The sequence below is a fragment of the Podarcis liolepis genome, assembly GCF_965112155.1.
Source record: "Podarcis liolepis genome assembly, chromosome: 1".
In the NCBI taxonomy this organism is placed as follows: domain Eukaryota; kingdom Metazoa; phylum Chordata; class Lepidosauria; order Squamata; family Lacertidae; genus Podarcis; species Podarcis liolepis.
This window is the reverse complement of record NC_139554.1, coordinates 86874916-86895853: the sequence shown is the minus strand read 5'-3', so window position 1 is coordinate 86895853 and position 20938 is coordinate 86874916. Positions and strand designations below refer to the sequence as shown.

Here is a 20938-nt window from a genome sequence, read left to right as displayed (position 1 = left end):
TTGCTTTACAAATATATGCATATTAAGCAACAGTGCATTAAAAATGTGTGCATTAGGAGAAATCCATACTAAAATGATTATGAATTTTCATGACCAATTGATATGCTAATGTAGAGCTCTGAATTTAAGTTTGGAAAATTGAGAAACTGAGATGAAAACAAAATTGACAGATTTGTCTATCCTTACCCCTGAGCACTTAACTTCTTCTGTCATATCCTGGATTGAGGAATTGGCACAAAAGGATGGCTTGAAAGCCCCTGTCACACAGTTCCACAACAAGGACATCCCTGCCTTGATGGGTGACTGCTTAGAAATGAAATGTAAACAGGTTTGGGAGGGGAAAGGTTAGCAGGAGAGAATAGCACAAGTGTACTTAATAAACTGCAGCCGCTAGCATGCCTACACTTAACCACCCACCCTGAATATTGTGGAAAAGGGAATCCTTTCCAATGGCTGGCTGTTTTTTTCCACCCAAAGAAGCAGCCTGCTCTCCTGCCCCTTTCCCCTTTGCTCTTCAAAGACCGTCTATCTTGTCAAAGGAGTTGAACTATAAAAGGAATAGCACCAACCCTGGAAAGCTGGCCCAGAGCCTGGAGAGAAAAAGCTGTTTGAAAGGAAGTAGCCGACTGGCATCCACACACTGACATACCACTCAGTCCATTCTCCAGCCAAGCTATTTGCAGTTGGTCCTTTATTTCCCCCCCCCCCAGCTAGTGCTTCATTTGCAGGGGGTGACTAACCCCTAGCGGCAAAACCCCATAAACAAGTGGAAAGGAGCCTGGAATCATGTAGCTGTTACCAGTCGAAACAGCCACAAGAAAGTAATTTAGAGGAGAATGGAACAAGGCACAGCTTCCCCAGTGATGCTGTCAGGGTAGGTTTTTGGGGCAGTGGAATGAGCAGTAGGGGTCCCAAACACAGCAGGTCTGGCTTAACACATTTAGAAGTACAGTATGTGAAGTCATATGCATTATCACCTAAAGACGTGCACACCCACACCCAAGGCTATTCAGTTTAGTGTGTGCGAGGCTACATCTGCATCGTACATTTAAAGCAGTATCATACCACTTCAACAGCCATGGCTGCCCCTCTACCAGGCATTCTGTGAACTTGTAGTTAAGGATGCTGAGAGTTGTGAGGAGACCCCTGTTCCCGTCACAGAGCTGCAATTCCTAGTGTTTCCTGGAAAGAGTGAGTGGAGTCTCCTAATAACTGTCAGCACCCTTCACCAACTACACTTCCCAGGATTGTTTGAGGGACATCATGACTGTAAAAGTTTCATAACAATTCTTTAAAAGTATGGTGCAGATGTGGCAGTAAGCTACCTAAAAGAACCCGTCTAGCAAAGTTCTCCAATTCATCCTTTCTTAGAGCAAGTCAGGGAATGAGCTGGTGGAGGCAGCAGAAGCAGAGCGGAGATTAAGACAGTGTGGTGGTGGTGGTGAGGACAGTGTGATTTTCCATAGGCCTTGCATCCCCCTGGTACAGTCCTGATGAGGGATTAATTACTATCCAGCACTTTGCGCTCTATGATTACTCTAATACAGTAACGACCACGAAAGTCATTCCAGGGGCTGGGTTTATTTACTTTCTTCTCCATAGGAGGAAACCTCTGCCTGCCTGCTCCCATGCCAGTGAAAGCATGTCTAAAGGCAAAACCAATTGCTGCATCTAGCTGGGGGGCTAACATATGGATTTAGCTGTCGCTGGGTGGCAGGGTGGAGTGAAACCATGCTAAAGTGGTCAGCTTGGTTTTTGTGTGTTTCTAAGAGACAAAGGCATCACTTTGTGGAACCCTGCGCTTGGGAGTGGGGAAGTCTGAGATTTAAAGACTTTTAAAAGAGACTTAAAAGAAAGAACAAGCCCTATGGAGAAATTCAAGGATTCTGGGCAGAAAGCATTTCCATGAAAGAGAGACTCCAGCCACCACCGCCTTCCCAGTCTTTTCAGCAGACAAGGCAAATGGAACTGTGAGATTAGTACTACAGACTTGGAGTTAGGCAGACGTTAGGCAGGGGCCTGCTAATAGATCTCTGGATTATTTGCAAGAGATCTGCAAGGGTTTCTCTTGTCTCCCAGTTACTTGAATAAAATCAAAACCCCTTACGCCAACTACATTGGGCTGCTGAAATGAAGAAAGCTAACCAGGAGTGAACTGTGAGCTCTAGTAACTTCTGGTACACCCTGAGACACCCTGTTATTTAATTCTTAACTACATGTACTCGGTATTTTGCACCTGGCTCTGGTTGGTAAATCTTGAGGTTCTAGCAAAAACAAAACTGACCCAACAAGCCTGAGGTCTGCCCACTCTGCTCTACGAATCAAACGTAACCATGTTTATTTTCCATTTGACCAAATCTCCCTGACTTTACTTATTAATACGTACTCATCTGGGTTATGAATTCCTGTGTGGTTACTGAGTGAGTGGGAAATGGATGTGAACCAATTAATTTTCATGGAGTTCTGTCTCTGCAGAAGTAGCACTGCCCTTTTCTAATTCACATTCAACCAAGGGATCTGTACCTTGGACTAGCTAGTCACTTCTGTTCTTCCCCAGGGATTAAACTGGATTGACCTGCTGTTTTGCAAGGAATAGAGTCAGGCTTGCAAAAACTTTAAAAAGCAGTTGGGGGCTAAGCACAGACTCGGGAGAGATCACCCAGAAGGTTGCTCAAGGCAGTTTGATGTCCTATAAGCCTAACCTGTATCCCTTCCAAGCAACCTCTTTATTAAGCATTCATCCTGCTTGGCTTGCACAGAGTTTATGCTGAGACTAGATTATATCCTGTCTTTACTGAGCATGCATTCTGATTTATTTGAGGGGCAGTTGTATGAGAATTAGCATTTGTTCTGCATTCATCCTCATTTGCTAGTGCGATGTTCTTCCTTTGTTCATCTTTCGCTTTTCAATGTGTTGCCCCACCACCTTCCAAACTGCAAAAAGTCATTTCTTTTTAAAGTGGATTTGTTGCACTAGGGCAGGGGTCAGCAACCTTTTTCAGCCATTGGCCGGTCCACCGTCACTCAGAGCATGTGGTGGGCCAGACTATATTTTGGGGGGGAAATGAACGAATTCCTATGCCCCACAAATAACCCAGAGATGCATTTTAAATAAAAGGACACATTCTACTCATGTAAAAACACGCTGATTCCCAGACCATCTGCAGGCCAGATTGAGAAGGCGATTAGGCTGCACCCGGCCCCTGGGCCTTAGGTTGCCTACCCGTGCACTAGGGTGACAGAACTGTTGATCCACTTTGACTGTGGAAACCTAAAGATCTGGTAAGCAGGATCATGAAAATCTGTCCTGATACCATCATGATCACAAGTTATCATGAATACACAATAAAGAAGGAATAAAAAAATTCCTTCCAGTAGCACCTTAAAGACCAACTAAGTTAGTTCTTGGTATGAGCTTTCGTGTGCATGCACACTTCTTCAGATACACTGAAACAGAAGTTGCCAGATCCTTCTATATAGTGAGAAGGTGGGGAGGGGTATTACTCAGAAGGGTGGTGGGAATGGGAGATTGGCAGATAGCTGAGATGAGCCTGTTGACGACTCTTAACGACTGCAATAGGTCTTACAGGAAAAGGCAATGGGTGAGAAGGGGGAAAATGGCTTAGTCATGTATAATGAGATAAGAATCCAATGTCTTTGTTCAGACCAGGTCTCTCCATGGTTTTAAGTTTGGTAATGAGTTGCAATTCAGCAGCTTCTCTTTCCAGTCTATTTCTGAAATTCCTTTGTAGTAAAACAGCTACTTTGAGATCTTGTATAGAATGTCCTGGGAGATTGAAGTGTTCTCCTACTGGTTTCTCTGTTTTGTGATTCTTGATGTCAGATTTATGTCCGTTTATTCTTTGGCGTAAGGTTTGGCCTGTTTGTCCAATATAGAGAGCTGAAGGACACTGTTGGCATTTGATGGCATACACAATGTTAGACGATGAGCAATTAAATAGTCCCAAGATGGTATGTGTGATGTTGTTGGGGCCAGTAATGGTGTTGTCCGGGTGTATGTGGCAGCAAAGTTGGCATCTGGGTTTATTGCAGGCTCTGGTGCCAGTGTCGGTGTTAAGTCTGGTTGTAGTATTATTGTGGGTTAGGAGTTGTTTAAGATTGGGTGGCTGTCTGTAGGCAATGAAAGGTCTTCCTCCCAGAGCTTGAGAAAGAGAACTGTCATTGTCCAGGAGAGGTTGTAGATCTCTGATGATGCGTTGTACTGTTTTAACTTGGGAGCTGTATGTGATGACTAGAGGTGTTCTGTTATTTTCTTTTTTGGGTCTGTCTTGCAGCAAGTTCTCTCTGGGTATCAGTCTGGCTCTCTTGATCTGTTGTCTAACTTCATCTGCTGGGTATTTTAGTTCTAAAAAGGTTTGCTGTAGATCTCTTAGGTGAGAGTCTCTGTCTGTAGAATTGGAACAGATGCGGCTGTAACGTAGTGCCTGGCTATATACAATGGACTGTTTGGGATGTTTGGGATGGTAGCTAGAGGCATGTAGATATGTTTGTTGGTCAGTTGGTTTACGGTATAAGGTGGTGTCTATGCGCCCATCCTGTATTTTTATAGTAGTGTCCAAAAAATGTATTTCTTGCATAGATTGATTCATTGTTAGGTTGATTGTGGGGTGAAAATCATTGAATTTCTGGTGAAAGGTGTCTAGGGTCTGTTGACCATGTGTCCAGATGATAAAAATATTGTCAATGTATCGCAGGTGCTTTATTGTAACAATAAAGAAGGGTCACTGGTGAGGCCCTTGGTCCAACAGAAAGCTAACATGGTCCATAATTCACCTCAAACACCTTTGATTAATGCTAATGAGAGTCATTAGTGAGACATGTGGGGTTTAGAAGTCCAACCTAAACAGGGAACACACTGCAGATGAGTGAGATAAGAACAAGAAATAAAGGGACTCAGAACAGATGTATGACTGGTAAACCAAAAAGTTTGAACTAATTGAGTATTAGCCCCGACTAAGGGCATTGCTTATCTAGAATAGGAAAAGAAAGGAAGGTAGGAAGTACCCAATATGTAAAATGGCATTTCTCTCTTTGTAGAAATATACAAGTACAATGCTGCCATCTAACGGGCAGGACAGGAAAACCATATTTTCTGTACCACTGTGGCTTCCTATTTTAATATGCTGTAGAAAGACTTACCCCTGGTGAGAGCTTTTTCCAGCCGGAACTCACTGGAACTAGTTCTAGAATCTCTCAGGTGGGTGTCATGAACAAGGGAGGTGTTCATGGTGAGCCTCTTTTTGTAGAAAAATAGCATTGCTAGTGACTTTAAAAAGCTAGCTATTTACATATGTGCCTGGTGTGAAAGGTGCCAAATTCATGAGATGGCAGTGCCCACCCACCCCACCCCTGGATAGAGAGGCCTTTGGACAGGTCATGTGTACAGTGATGGAGACACATCTTGAAAGCAGAATATCCCCATGTGCTGCATTCTCATAAGGCCCAAGTCACACTCCTCCCTGCTATCTTAGCTGTACAAGGATGAATGAATCCTCCCTATATATCCTACTGAAGGGCACCTAGCAGGCTCTTCATGGAATTCTTTGCTGTGCAGAATTCTGCAGCTTGGTGGAGAGAATATATTACTCCCATTGGGTGGGCTACTTTGGCTTCCTATTTTATTTCTAATCAATTCATAGTGTTTTCAAACCACAAATGGGCTGCTTTGAGCCCCATATAACTTAGGGTGTGTTGTCTCCCATGTGTGCACCCTTATAAAGAAAGGTGGGGTATAAATGTAATAATTGGTGCCCTTGTAGAATAAATCCTGCATTGGTGCCAGTGGGGGATTTCCTTTTGGTGAAAATATTAGGAAGGCTTTCCCTCAGGATCAGTGCTGGGGAGTAAGGGGTTAACTCCTCTCATATCTGCTTCAGTCCTAATAAATAATATTCTCTTTCCACTTGGTTTTAATGTATCTATATGAGGTTGGTTGGTGGTTGGTTGGTTGTCTGTCTGTCTGTCTGTCACTTTGGGTTGTTTGGAAGTTTCTTTGGATTGCCTGGGGCACGATAAAGCAGCTATCAAATTTAATAAATAATAATTGTCAACCCACTTTGGCCATGCCCCGTTTGCATTTTCAAACAACAACAACCCTGCACATTAAATGCAAAGATGCATCAAGTCTAGTTTGGCCCTAAATCCTTCCCAGTCTAGCTGAATCTAGAGAGGTTGGGGGATGACAGGACTGGAAAATGGAACTTCTCAGGTGGAGGGGTGACTGGGCTTGGCATGGCCTCAAAAGGGTTCATGTAATTGACCGCCTTGGGCATCAAGTGCCACCATTCTACTTCTCCCCTCCAAAAACCTTCCATTGGGTGTGGAGACTCCCCACCACACCCTTGTTGATTATTACTGTCCCTGCCTACATGCCATGAACTTCATTTACAAAAAAACAAGGGTGTGCTTCTTCTCTAGCTTTTATTGCATTGAATGGAAAACAGCTAGCTAATCCCCAGTGTATTTTCAAAATAAACCCTTCTTCCTGTTTCTTATTTTTCTTCCTTCCCCCCGTTTGCTCAATCCATTATATAGTTCTAGTCATCTCACAATTTGCCCATCCTTTCCTTTCCTGTTCTCCTTCCAGCATGTCCACCCCTTTCTAATCATCACATCCTGCCATATCATTCTTTCCCATGTCACCTTCTTTGGCATAATATTTTGCAGAAATTGTTGCCCACCTCCCTACTGTAGGCCAGCTCCCTACACATAGTTCCAAAGAATGAAACAATTTAGATAATTCCTAGAGCATGAAGTACTACCTGGGACTATGTCTCAACTGGCCAGGCTCAACAGCAGTTAGCTTCCCTGAAAGCAATCAAGACAAAGACAACGATATTATGATCCAATTCATATAAAAATGCTCCCTTATCTAAGAAGAACCTCTTTGATGTAGTAGAGTACAGAAGCTTAGCCCTACAATGGATCTCAAACTGCATTTGAGGAAATAAGCTGCTTTCACCAAAGTTATTGAAATTGGCAGGATGGCAAGAGGAAAGCTCAGCTTTAGCTCACGTGGGGGGGTGAGAATAGGTGAGAATTGTTTCAATCAATATTCAGAAACAAAGGACACCATGGTCAGGTAAAAATAATTGACTCGGTTTTTGTAGTTAAGATGGCTATAAGATGGCTACAAATGCTGTACATAATTCAGATATATACATATTTCTGTCACAATGAAGCAAGATTGCCACTAGTGTTATTCCAATGTATTTATGGTGGTTGGGTTTTGTATATGGGGCATAAGAGATACCCAAAGCATTAGTCAGTGATGTAGTAAAGCAAAAACGCTTTGAAGGAATGTTGCAAAACCCAGAAGAGGGCATTGCAGTGTCACTAAAACACATGTGCTGACCTGGGGGAGTTTGTGTTCTCAGAAAGTCCTTTGCACTAGGCTTTCCATGTAAGATAGATTCCTGTTTTTTCATGAAACATAGAATATGCTTGAGAGATTGAGCCAAAACAATGGGAGGGAGTTGTCATCTTAAAGAAGACTATGTTTTCATTCCAAATATTTGGTTTTGTGTCCACACTTTTTCATCCATAACTATGGAAAGTAATACTTTCAGGAAGGCTACCATCCTCAACATTGGAGACTGAATTTCAGTTTTGGAAACAACAGAGAATTTCCTCCAGCACAACCCAGTCATGCAAAGACATTGCAGTTCTTCCTTCAAATTGAATGAAAGAATAACAAGTGTAACTAGGCACTAATTAATTAGGCATTGTCTTCCCCCTGTCCCCAAAAAAGTATCTGTTGCAAAGGAATTAAGGGATACAGAAGTAAGCCTGTGGAGAAGTCAGGAATCACAGGGTTTATTTGACATAATTGGATAAAACAGCCATTGCTAGTTAATGTGCTGTTACACCTTAGGATCCATGAAGAAATTGATAAGTTAAAATTCTGAAGCAAACTCGCCTGATTTACAGTTCCCAGATTAAGCATGCAGATTGGAACATGGAATCCACACTTAATTCCACAAGGTGGTCTAAGGGTATGTTTTCAATTTTTAAGAAAACAAACAGAAAACTGCCACTTGGAACTTCACACACACAGTGTAAATGAGGCTGAAAGTGTCCCAGTGTTCCAGACATGGGCATTTACTGGGGAGTGGGGGTGGGCAAAGGAGGCAGTGCCTTCCCCCAATGAAGCATAATACCCAGATTCCCAGCTTTTGTTATTTTTTTCTTTATGTTAAAGTTCAGCTTTGTATTAGCCTATAGTTTAGGCATCCAACTTTGCTAAAATTAAGATGTTAGGCAAATGTACAGGCACTATCCTCGTTATTTGTGTATGAGAAACCAGATTGCTCCCCACTTTCAGTGTTCTCCTTGCTGCTACCCCCACAAAAAAATCCAGTAGACTCCCAAGCACTTTGTACAAAAGTGAGCGAGGGGACATGATGGGTGAAACTTGTCCAAATGATTCCAACAACTTTAGAAGGTGGTGCCTTTTCCTGTTTGGGGTGTGCACTGAAGAAAAGGTTCAGTTCAAGCCCAGATTTGACTCTTTAGAAAATGGGCTGGCTAAGCTTGAGCAGCTTCAGAATTTACCAGCTTCAGCTTGGTTTCAAATAGGACACTTGCTTCAGAAAATCCCTTGATTTAGAACTGTTGAAGTAACCCAATCAAACATTGAGGATGATAATGGTTAATGTTTGGAATTTCACTCAAAGGACTCCTATTGAAAACAGAACTGCCAACTTTGGTTCTCTCTGTTTCTCATTTTTCCAGTATTAAATTCAGTTCTCCACATTTCTGCAGCAATTTGCTTTAAAAAAATACTCATGAAAGGGATTGAGCAGTTTAATGTGAATTTCTCCTAATAAACACATTTATGTATGCAGTTTTGACACATGTACCACATCTTTGAAAACAAACCCCCCCCCCCTAATATAATGCAATGTAAACATTGGTTGGTGAACTGCATTGCAAAATTCAGAGAAGTGTGAATTTTGAAGTAGGGCTGTGTTTCAGTTCTCCTATTGCTTTCGAAAGAGCGAATTTAATAGATCCACCTTTAAATGAAAACTGAGTTGAATTTCCTCCCTGCCTGTAGCTCCAGTCCTCCCTGCCAACATGTCCAGGTCCCAAAGGGGGAAAGTTTGGGATCTAGGACAGGGTAGCAGGTAGCAGCTTCAACAGCTGTCGTTTCATGGATAAGAGGGGAACACTTAAGGTGCTTGCAGCTTATTGGCACTATCCCAACAGGGGCTTCATGGGTTGAAACACAATTCTCATCAGCCCCAACTGAAGCTGCAAGCATTGTTCTCCAAACCTCAGCCTTCACTTTTCTGTACATTGTTGTACAGTCATACCTTGTTTTGCCAGAATGGATCCCCGGTCGCTAGCCGAAAAGGACACAGGCAAAGCGCTGTGTGCACACGTGCAGAGCAGTTTGTGCTTCTGTGCATGTGCAAGCAGCAAACCCAGAAGTAACCCGGTTCTGTTACTTCCAGGTTTGCCGCGGACGTTTGCTGGAATGGATGCTAGACGAGGTGGACGTTCACAGAAGTATTACTGTATTTCATTAACGTGTATTCATTTATGCTCCAAACTAATTTGAAGTAGTCCCAGTAACGAAGCTGATGTACTGTGTATGCAGTCCTGGCAGTTAAGTATGAGTATGTAGGATGGGCAGCAGAACAAGGCTGCAGTAAATTAACAGACGCTTTGATGTGCAGTAGGACTCGCAACCACCCACCCACTTCCCCAAAAAAGGATGGAAAAGAAATCCTCCATCTTGAGAGAGGGTGGAGTCATATGGCATGAATGACCCAGAGCAGTCAAAATGCAAATTACAAATGCCTGCAATTTCTGTGCAAAATGAGCTGTTGGGCAGCAATATAAACCAGAAGCCCGGGAGGAATGTTGAAAAGGAAATAAGGCATTTGCTCCCTAACAAAAACATTGCATTGTTTTACTGGTTTAGCAAAGAGACATCTCCTTAGATTTATGATATATATTCTCTCTCTCTCTCTCTCATTCTGGCAGTCAAATCACACTGGACATATGGGCCCACCCATGTCCATGTTAATGCTTAATATCAGAGATATTTGAGGGAAATCAGACTTCCTAGCTTGCTGTGGTCCACTGGCTAATTCTCTGACAAGCTGAGATTGTGAAGTGGTTGTACATGAAAGCTCTGAGCCAGTAAAACCATGGCTGAAATTTTGCCTCACCTATACAGCCATGAGTTTGTGGTAAGCCAGTGATCTCTCATGCAGAGGCCATGATCATATTGATCTTCCTTAAAGGGCAATTGTGAAGATTATAGAGAAAGCAAGAAAGTTAAACCCTTGAAAAAGAATAGAGGCCTGGAGTTGAAGGTGTTTGTTTTGTTCTTTCTGTGTCACTTCATTGCACTTGTAACTCACCCAGAAAAAGACCAGACACACATTTTGTTTGGGTATTCTGAGGCTGCATACACAATACGCATTTAAAGTACATTTTAAAGCACATCCTCCCCACTCCAAAAGAAAAAAGAAAAAGAATCCTGGGAATCCATACAATCCAAAGAATCCATACAGTGTTGATAGAGGATCTCTGTTGCTTACAAACAAGATTTCCCTAAAATATATCTGTTTTTTCTCAAGTTATTGTAACAAATGCATGAACCGAGAGAGGGATCATTAACAGAGCATTTAAGGGTCTGGAAAGAAGCTGTAAAACTTGATCTCTGAAGAGCTGGCACCTAGGAGTGGTGCCTAAAGTGTCTGGTTGGCATTTGCTATAAAAATTAATGTTACTTGTTTTAGGACCCACTTTCTTTCCTAGGAAGAAAAGACAGCCAGGAACTTTGATTTGATTAGTCTCAGAATATGAACAAATTTATGGCAGAAGTAGGGAACCTGAGGCCCTCTAGATGTCATTGGACTCCAGCTCCCATGGGTCCAAGCCATCATGGCCAATTGTTAGGGCTGATGGGAGCTGTAGTTCTGTAACATCCAGAGGGCTCGGGTTCTCCATCTGATTTATGGAAATGGTCACATTAGAAAACAACCCTTAGGCATGACATACATAACTGTCTGCAACGGGGAAACAGAATATCCTGCATTTCTCTCCACTGTGTCCCAGTGCTCCATAGCTTGTGATTCACCTTACCCTACACTCTGATATCATACCCTCCAACATCCCGCAGTGGAAAATCAGGATGCACGTCTTTCAGGGCCCTGCTCTCATGGGAGTCAGGTGACTCGTACAAGAGCATGCCCCACCCCCAATAGAGCATCTTTTTAGGCTGTGCTCTTGTGGGAGCCAAAACAGGAGATCCCAGGATCCAATCAGAAGCCAGGGTGGCTTGTGTAATTCTGGGATGTCCCGCTCAAAGTGGGACAATTGACAGGTATGTGATATCATTGTGCTGTATATTTCCCATGCTTCACTTTGTTGGTTATTGACAATGTCAGGGATTGTGTAGCAGGAGGAGGATGGCAGAATATGGGATAAACGCAGATTGTTCGCCATTATTGGCAGAGTCACATGTTTCCTGTTGACTGTAATTTTGCCTTTTCCTAGGCTGAACAGAAATTACAATTTGTAATCTTGCTGAATATCATGGCTTAACATGACTGAAGATCTTGGGCTTTGTGTGTTGTTCCAAAGAGCACTTGGCAAGTTTGTTGAGGGTAAACATTTATTGCGTTATGTACTTCACATACTAAGTAATTTTTATTAAGTCACTGATAACAGCAAGCAACTGAAAAGTATGTCTGTCAGTCATCTGGTTGCAGATATCACTCAGAAATACCTACGTTCCAAAGCACCTTGTCTCTGTTAGAAAGAAGGATGGAAAGAGAATTGATATGGTGGACATGATGGGAGAAGTGCTTACCCAGTACACTAAGCTCCTTCAGATGAGTTTTTTTCTTCACCATTCCAATTTGCTTGAACAAAGTGTGCACAATGGTGGTGATGTCTGGTCTTTACCGTGTATTCATTCTTTTTTGTTCATGGGGCAGATGCTTGCAGGGTGTTTGTATATCTTTCCTTAGTGAGTTGTTCAGCCCACACTTATCAATGCATTTCCCCATCACTTCCCAAATTGCAAAAGGTCCATTTTTTATTTTTCAAAAGTCGATTTGTTGTGCTTTAATCCACTTTAATTGTGCAAACCTAAAGTCCTTGCATGTACCTGAGCCCCTCTTGCAAAATACGGACACCCTGGAGGCACTCAGATGTTGTTTTAAAAAGAAAGATCCCATTTTCTAAGGATCAGAGGATAAGAATCCCACCCACTCAACCTGTGGCAAAGAGTTCATTTGATGTGATATATCTAACATGGCACAAGTGAGAATGACTTCCCCACTTTCTGCCCCAGTGTTACTTTCCAGTGTGACAAAACAGGGAAAATAAAGCAGATTCTATGTTCCTATGCAGATTTTTATCAGTTCCCCCTCTCATTCCATCCCAGCTCCTATTTCTTCCTCATCTCTTCACCCTTTCCTTCATCTAACTTTCCTCTTAGACCCCTTGTTCTTTTCTCTGCTACTTCCTAGGGGTTTTCCTACTTGGATTTCCACTATTGCTTCTCACCAAGACCACTCCACCCCCTTTTTGTAAGGGTCTTTGTGCAACTTTACTCTGGCAGCTTTGCATTCCCTACACAGCAATGGCACTGCTTTTCAAATATTGAGAAAGAGTCCTCTCAGCAGTATTTATAATGTATGTGACTGTTCTGTGACATAACAGCAACTTAACCAGTAGCAGGAGGAAGGTGCTTACAGTAAAAGACTGCCAGTTATTAGCCTATGATAACCAGATAGATGCCAGGGATGCGGGTGGTGCTGTGGTCTAAACCACTGAGCCTCTTGGGCTTGCCAATCAGAAGGTTGAATCCCTGCAACAGGGTGAGCTCTCGTTGCTCGGTCCCAGCTCCTGCCAACCTAGCAGTTTGAAAGCATGCCAAAAATAGTGCAAGTAGATAAATAGGTACTGCTCTAGCAGGAAGATAAACAGCATTTCCATGCACTACTCTGGTTTTGCCAGAAGCAGCTTAGTCATGCTGGCCACATGACCCAGAAAAACTGTCTGTGGACAAATGTCGGCTCCCTCGGTCTGTAAAGCGAGATGAGCACCGCAACCCCAGAGTCGTCTGCGACTGGACTTAACTGTCAGGGGTCCTTTACCTTTTTAACCATATAGATAGATAGATAGATTCCCCAATTTCTGTATCATACCCAATGCCTGATGTGGTGCAACCTTCTTTATGCGTTTGCATGCATTGGGAATTCTAGAAAAACCACTGCAGGGTGAAGAAAAGGATTCTGTGGACACAGTGACCCTTGTGTCCTCCCAAACAGGTACGTGCAAGGTGCTCCACTAGAAAGCCCCTCCTGCTCTCTGACCCAACTTTTTGTTGCAGAGGCTGGGCTGCTGTAGGAGAGGTCCACATTTACCTAAACAGGTGATAATGAGTGGAAACTGCTACTGGTCTTTGTGCAATCATTTCAGTTTTTCTTCAAAATTCTCCAGGGGGGGGGGGGTTGGCAAAAGGAGCAAGCAAGAATGGCTACATTCACCTCAAATTTCTCTTTGAGTGAAATTCAGGAGCAACTCTAGAACTGGCTGGGACCATTTTCTATTATTCTTTTGCAGTGTGCAAACTCTTCGGTGTGAGAGTGCAAGGGAGCAGGAGTGAATACAGCCACCATCATGATTTCCCTGTGCAAAAAGTAGAGAGTCTTTATTCCTTTGCTCCCTTAAAGTTTTGAGATACAATTCCAGCAATCCAGACACCAAGCTGGGCATTTTCAAGCAACAGTATATTTCATATAATTGATTTTGTTTAAAATCTTATCATTTATAAAGCCATACAAGGAACTGCAATGAGTCAAGATAGCTGTACAAAGGGAAAGGAAAGCTTAGTTGTGCATGGTTCATTCACACGTGAACCATGGGTGATGCAGAGGCGTCTCTTAGAGAAGTGACAAAAGGTATGGGCACAAAGATACAAAATATAAAGGATAATTCTGTCTGTATAAATACATAAAAAGGGAGTTAATTCTGGCATGTGGCTTGTTTCCCTTCCCAATTACTCCTCTTTGTGTAGGCATTTGCATGTTTGGTGTGTGCTTAAAAAATGGGAGGGGATGCAAGAAGAAACAAAAAGTTGCTTTAAAAGGTCATTAATACTGATAAAGGATGCTGTAACAACATTAACCATGGTAGTCATAAAACAGCAAATAGTCTGAACTGCAGTTTTAAAGTCTGGATCGCCCTGCTTCTAGCGGCTGCAACCCTATAACCATTGTCTATAAGTTCTATTGTCTTCAGTGGAATTGACTTCTGCATAGAACTGCCCTCTTAACTTGAGAGTAGATGTCACTGACTTGAATGGGATGTGCTTCCTAGTAAACACTGTTAGATTTGGACCATTTGGTTTTAAATCTGAAACTGATTTTGGAGCTATGCCGCTCACCTCCTGTAGACCTACTTTAAAAAATGGGAATTGACTACTGGAGATCAAAGGGCGTCCTCCAGAGTTGAGTAATTTTATGCTGCTTTTTGAAAAAGTACCTACTTGCAACAGAAACCAGCATCCCAATCCTAAACCCATCACTTGTAGGACCACATGATTGTAATGGGACATTTCCAAGGAATATGGTTAGGAGTAAAATGTGGAGCTCAATATACCGGTGTCGTTTCAGGTGTCTTTCTTTGTTGCTTTTATTAATAACCCTATACATGCTGCTTTTCTTTAGCCCCAAATTCAGGTATATATTGGATGGCATTGGCTAATGATATATTTGGAGAACCACAGGAGCTTTGTGGGTATGCTACCAGGTTGCCATTACTGGGCAATGGGTGAATGAGGGGCCATGTTGAACAAGGGTTTTGTTTTTTTATGTGGGTGAGAATGCTGATGAAAATGCTGTACAAACACTATGATGACAAATTATGGAACAACTTCTAAAATGGGTCTACAAGGGGGCTGCAATAGGAGATGCTAGTCTTCATTGCCTTAGTATGACAGAAGCTATTATGTCCATGTATAAACCTGGGAGTTTATTCCTCACATGGCCTCACAAAGTGATGGCTTTATCCCTTTTAATGTTTAACTGAACTTCTTGGCTTAATCAGAACAGACTCAACTTGAATAACGTGTTGTGAGTCATCCACGAACAGATTAATAAATTGATGGTTGCCAGAATATAGTAATATATTGGGCCTGTGGCCTTTAAATGTTTCTCCAATACATCCAGTTCCAATTACTGAGCACAGGTCATTGGTTTCTTTTGGGTATTGGTCTAGTATGGTCCTTATGACTCTGGCCTTATGACTTTCTTATGCTACAAGAAAGATTTAGCAAAACTACAATGCTAGCTCAATGCTCCATGTAGAGTAGCAGTGCAGCCGTTCTGTTTGCCATATTGCAGAGATATATTAGGTCATTAATCCTCACAGCTATATTGAGCTGGATGTCAAATAATATTTGTTGCTGCAAAATATTAAACATCTTTGTCCGTTGTATGTCAGCTACATAGAGACAAAAAGAGACAGTACTGTCTCTAATGCTGTTTACTTTAAATTTCTTTCACAGGCATTGGGAAGGGATTACTTATTTTAAAATGATTACTTATTTGAAGTTGTATTTAAAGCAAGCAAGTGCAGGAGCTTTAGGGATAAATTTGGGATTTTTATAACATTTAAGGAACTGGACATGAGGGTATCTGAATGGCTTTGCTCCTGTTCTCTTCTACATCTTACTTTGGCTGTTTCACTGCTCAGTAACCTTCCTCAAATCTCAAGTTATATATCAGATTAGTTATCACCACCCAGCTGGTGGAAGGGTGATTTGAGTTTCACAAATTTGCTAGAGAAAAACATAATGAACAAAAGTCACTAGTAAACACGATTTTAAAACAAAGAAAGAAAAACTAAAGAGAGGAAAAGAGGCACATTCAAGAAATGTACAGCCAACAGGAAGAGGAAAGTGCATTTCAAACAGGTATCTTTGGCAAGATTATGCAGTTCTTTGTGTACGGAGGAGGGTGTTTGTGTGCATGTGTATAAAATATAACACCTTCTATTGAAAGGGTAGAGTTATTACTACATTGCATACATGGGGGGGGGGGATTACATTAGACATCAGTCCCAGGCATTGGAAATGATTTGGTGAGTTTCAGATGGAATTATCTTCTCTTGTGCTCTTTAAAAGACATTCAATAAATGGCACAAGTTTTTTTTTTTCGGGGATTGCAGCAGCTCCTCCAGCACTTGGGAGTTTGGCAGAAAGCAACTAAACCAGTTTAGAACAGGGACTCGCTCTCTCCAGTGCCACAAACAGCCTCCTTAAGCCTATGAAGAAACTGTGGCTGAGGCAAATTAACACCAACAAACCAACCCAAGGATGACTCACCTAGTGAGCAGCTCACTTACATCCTGGGCAAGTAACTGGGTGCGGGGAGATCAATGGATAAAGAACATGGCAGACGCAAGTAGCCCCACAAGGCAGAGATTGCAGAGAAGGAGACAATCTGTTGCCTCTGAAGTTGTGAGAGTATTTCGAAAACTGGTTGCCTTCTCCTCACATATGCCAGGATGTTCCTTCCTGGGTTGGCACTGGCAGTCCATAAGAATGGACCAGAGGTTTCCATCGAGATTGGTCTCCTTTTGATCCCTGCTCTATGGTTCTTAGCACAAATAGAGAGGCACACTGCAAGTTGAGGGAAAGGAAGGAAGGGCAGATAAAAATCATACTCCACTAACCCAATCAAGATATACACAGAAATTATTGGGTCTGGGGGAACTCTCATTTCTTCTAGCAACTTCTTGTGCCTCTTTGTGCTCTTTTTCACAAGCACTTGGTTAGCTCCAGATTGAGAGCCACCCTGGAGGAGCTGGGGACCTGATCTATGGAAAAACTGTGGTTGATAAATACAACAGTTACTCCTAAAATGCAGCTTTTGTCTTGAATGCAAGCTGGAAAAGCAACAAGTTACATAATGTGATTAGCTCTGCCTTTTAAAATAAAGCCATAGTCAGCAAGTATGGCCCAAACACATAGGGATCTTTAAACTTTCCATCTTCAGCTAGTGAGTTAGTAAAGGAGCAGTGAGCAGGTCATGGCTGGAAGCAGGTATTCTGACATGCGTGTGCTCGCCATGATGATATATATGTGACCACAGAAGCCTTATATCAAGGTCACTTCCTTTGAATGGCAAAACAATAATGAACCATAAAGTTTCAATACCGCTCTCTGTGGCAAGACAGCAAATGATGAAGGGGAAGGGTGAGATTGCAAATTTTAATTTTTTGAAAGCAGTGAAAAAATGAAGTCTGAAAAATAGAGACTTTCAAAAAATATATATATTTATAATATTTATATATATATCTATAGACACAGTGTTTCTCTAATTGGTTAATGGCAGGGTGAGACAGTTGCAGGTGAGGGAGGGGGAATCATCTTGCTTGAATTTTGCAGAAGGAGGAAATATTTGTAACCTAGAAGAGAATAAGCTATCGCAGTCTCTGGCATCCCATCTGGATGCGGGTGGGGCAGAGCCTGGACGATGACACCAACAACTGATGCTCCCACTCCATCCAAGGAACCATCTCGACAACAGTCCTTGGATGCAAAACTCATGCTTTATACAGTATCCAGAAATAAGTCTCTCTTCACACACTTTCACACATACGCACACCTCTAACCTTTGCGTCACTCAGCAACGAAGTACAAAATTTATACATGCTCACTTGCTCATTTCTAAAAATGAGGAGGTGGGGATGAGAAAGGCTGTATTGTTGCACTGCCCTGTGGCATGATATCAAAATACATTGCTCTTATGGGGCTGGGGTGGAGAAGGATGGACATCTTTTGAAATCTTGCCCATGTCAATAATACTAACCAAATAAGCACTTTGTACTAAGTTATACATACAAGAGTCTATAACATGGACAGGGAGGAGGGGGGAATGTAGGAAGATGAAAATATCAGAGGAGGTAAAAGATAGATAAAAGCAATATGGCAAAAATAAATACTTTTTGTGTAAATTTCACTTTAAATTTTTTTGATTAGCTTACATTATTTCGTCAGTATATTTCATACATACTTACATACATACATACATATATATATTATATCAAGGCAATGAGAGAGCCACACTCTCTAGGGGAATTTAGGTGACTGCATGACTTGGAGTTTGTATTTTGACTTTTTAGTGAATGTTGCATGACTTCATGCTGAAGTGCTTCATCAACACACACCCTGTCTCTAAAGATCTTCCCCTGCTAATTCAGGAACCCATATGGCATTTTAGGGGAACAGACTTTTCATCCATTGGTTTAAATGGGAAGTCTCAGCCCAACCCAATCCATACTGTGTGTTATGAGTCCTGCTGCGTGTTATCAACAGAGGAGGGTGTGAAGGGCTTACTGCCCACATGCTCCTTATCTGTTGACTCAAGTTGTTGTCATGCATGCTAGTCTCTTCATAAGTCTTTGACCAATCCCCGTTGGACCAGCTGACACAGCAAGCCAAAAGTAACTTGCTTTCAGCAGGGCCTTGACTCTAGTCTAAGTAGAGGTTGAAAAATTCACAATAAACCCATAGGATTTGACACATGGGAACATCTCTTTGTCCATTCAGCACAAGTGTTCATGTCTGGGATTTGCCAGTGCAGATAATGTGAGGACCCTACACAACAGAAGGATACTTTCACAACAAAGCAGACGTCTCCTGACAAGTCAACCTTTCCTTGACAAAGATACCCAGAGCCATTAGTTAATAGGCAGCACTTCTGCAGGCCCCCCATTAGGAGTGACAGAAGTCATGCTAGTAAAAAGACTAATTTGTGATGTTGGCAGAAAAATACATAGTTCCTCCGTGGCTGCTGCTACAATACTACCTCATTCACTGTGAAAATGGATATGTAGCGGCTCTGCACAAAAAATATTTGCAAGGTAGAAACTGCCTCCCTTTCCACAACAAATGTCAGTTGAGGACAACACTGCCAAGTGTCAACTAGTGTGTCGGTGCAAGATCTGATGCCTCCAGAAGCAAACACAAAGCCTGAAGAGGCAAAATAATGAATTTTGCTACATATTAATTGTTGAGCTCAAATGGATACAGATTAATCAACTATGGCTGTGCTTAAGCCAAAGCTCACACCAAGTTGGCTCTCCTTACATCATTATTCCTAGTGGCTTCAAAACAAGATCCCCCTCTCCCCATTACTGGATCATTCATCTTGCCTTTGCGCAATTGAATAATTTCCATGCAAGATACAAAATGACGTGCATGCCTACCGAGAAGTGGTAAGCCTGGACAGGAAAGGAATGGCATTCCCAAACTGCTGGTATTTAATTTTTTAAGGGGCAAGGGGATCATGGGACAGATTCCCTGTTCTAATGACCTACCATGGGTCTCATTGCATAGAAACCAGAAGATATAATTATGATGTGGCTAGCATGCTCCTTAAACTTAGCTAGGGGAATACTCCCTGCAACTCTGGTATACAAATTATGTGTGCACATGCACTGTGCACATGTATGAGGTGTGGACTTCCTGCCTCTGTAGTAGATCAGGCGCTACTGCTCATGAGGCTTCTCCTCCAGCTAGAGTAATGGAGGCCAATGTTCCTAGAGGAGGGGGAGAATGCAGGGGTCAACCGTTCTGAATAACCATTACATCATCTTAACACTGCAGATTTCCACAGATATGTATTGCAACTGGTGCACACTACACAAATGCGCACACACAGGCACACACACACACGCTCCATACATTCAGCAGTTGAAGAGTTGGGAGCAATTACTTTCAGAAATGGGTACCAATGATTGCTTGTTCGGCATGTCTCTCAATGTGATTCCTGCAGCTCACGTATTCATGATTTTTTAAAAGTTTGCCTTATTTTCTAAACAAGCAACTACTATATAGTCCTACCCCACAAAGGTAAATAAGATCCGTGCTTTGGCCTGTGGGGCTGAATTCTCTGATTTCATGCTGATCCAAAAAGCCAAAATTGTCTACACCTCTTGAACTTGGCAGGGAAAGCGACGATGTCGGTTCCTTGGTTTTTACTATGTACGTACGTTTGCTTGGTTTGGGCTTTTCAGCAATTCAGACCTTCCCCCACTCTCCCTCTCTCCCCCCGCCCCCTAAAATTGGTTCACTTCCCTCTTTTGCAACGCACTTCCTCGCACTCCTTCTCGGAACAACTCCAAGTCCTTCTTCAAAATTCAAGGGCAAGAAGCCCCCTTCAGGGGGAAGGCATCGGTTCATCTCTTCTGAGAGGAGCCGAGCATGACCCTGGAGACAAAGTTGACAATGGCGGCAGCTGGTTGGTCAGGGTCCAGCTCAGCAAAGAGGTGGCAGACGTTGTCTGTTGTACTGCCTTGTTTCCTGGCCACAAAGCCAAAGAGTCTGCAGAGATGACAAAGAAAAGAATGGGAGGAGAGAGAGAGAGAGAGGGAGAGAGAGAGGGAGAGAGGTGTAAGCTAGGGCAGACATGAATAACCACAGCTATTTGTGGAGCAGAGATTGCATACTGGTGTTATCAGATAAGCTATATAAATATTCAATCTTCTACCAGTGGAACTTGAGACATGTATCACATGGAATTGGAGGTGGGGAGGTGTGGCCTTTGGAGAAAGGGTGTGGATTTCAATTGCTGTAGCTCCATTATCTCAGTAAGAACAACATGTTTTGGGTTTGTTTGTTTGTTTGTTTTTAATTTCAATTTCAATTTCAACTTTCAAAAGGAAAGTTATAAATACTAGATGAAACAAAATGGAACAAAATGTGATCCTCCTCCTGTCATTTCTAATTAGAGAAAGAAAAATCCAGACAGCTGGAGATTCTAATAAAAACACCCCTTGCTACAGACAGTGCCTAAAATTAGTGGGGCCCATAAGCCCCAGAGCTCGCTCCATGCTACTCAGCTAGAGGCAGTATCAGGAGGAGAACGGAAAACAC

General features: G+C 42.4%; 1 protein-coding gene and 1 long non-coding RNA gene across 47 annotated transcripts in view; one reads left to right on the top strand and one right to left on the bottom strand.

Annotated features, from left to right (window-relative positions):
* LOC310701300 overlaps nucleotides 1-20938 on the top strand; it is a 31615-nt gene that overhangs the window by 7862 nt on the left and 2815 nt on the right. The window lies entirely within an intron of this gene.
* The window catches only part of TNS1 (tensin 1), a 331981-nt gene continuing 324721 nt past the window's right edge, over nucleotides 13679-20938 (bottom strand). For all 46 annotated transcript variants that reach the window (XM_083487986.1, XM_083488019.1, XM_083488029.1 and 43 more), the window contains one exon: nucleotides 13679-20386. In XM_083487986.1, the coding sequence (XP_083344112.1) occupies nucleotides 20242-20386 (145 nt within the window). In that variant the 3' untranslated portion in view covers nucleotides 13679-20241. The remainder of the gene's footprint in view (nucleotides 20387-20938) is intronic.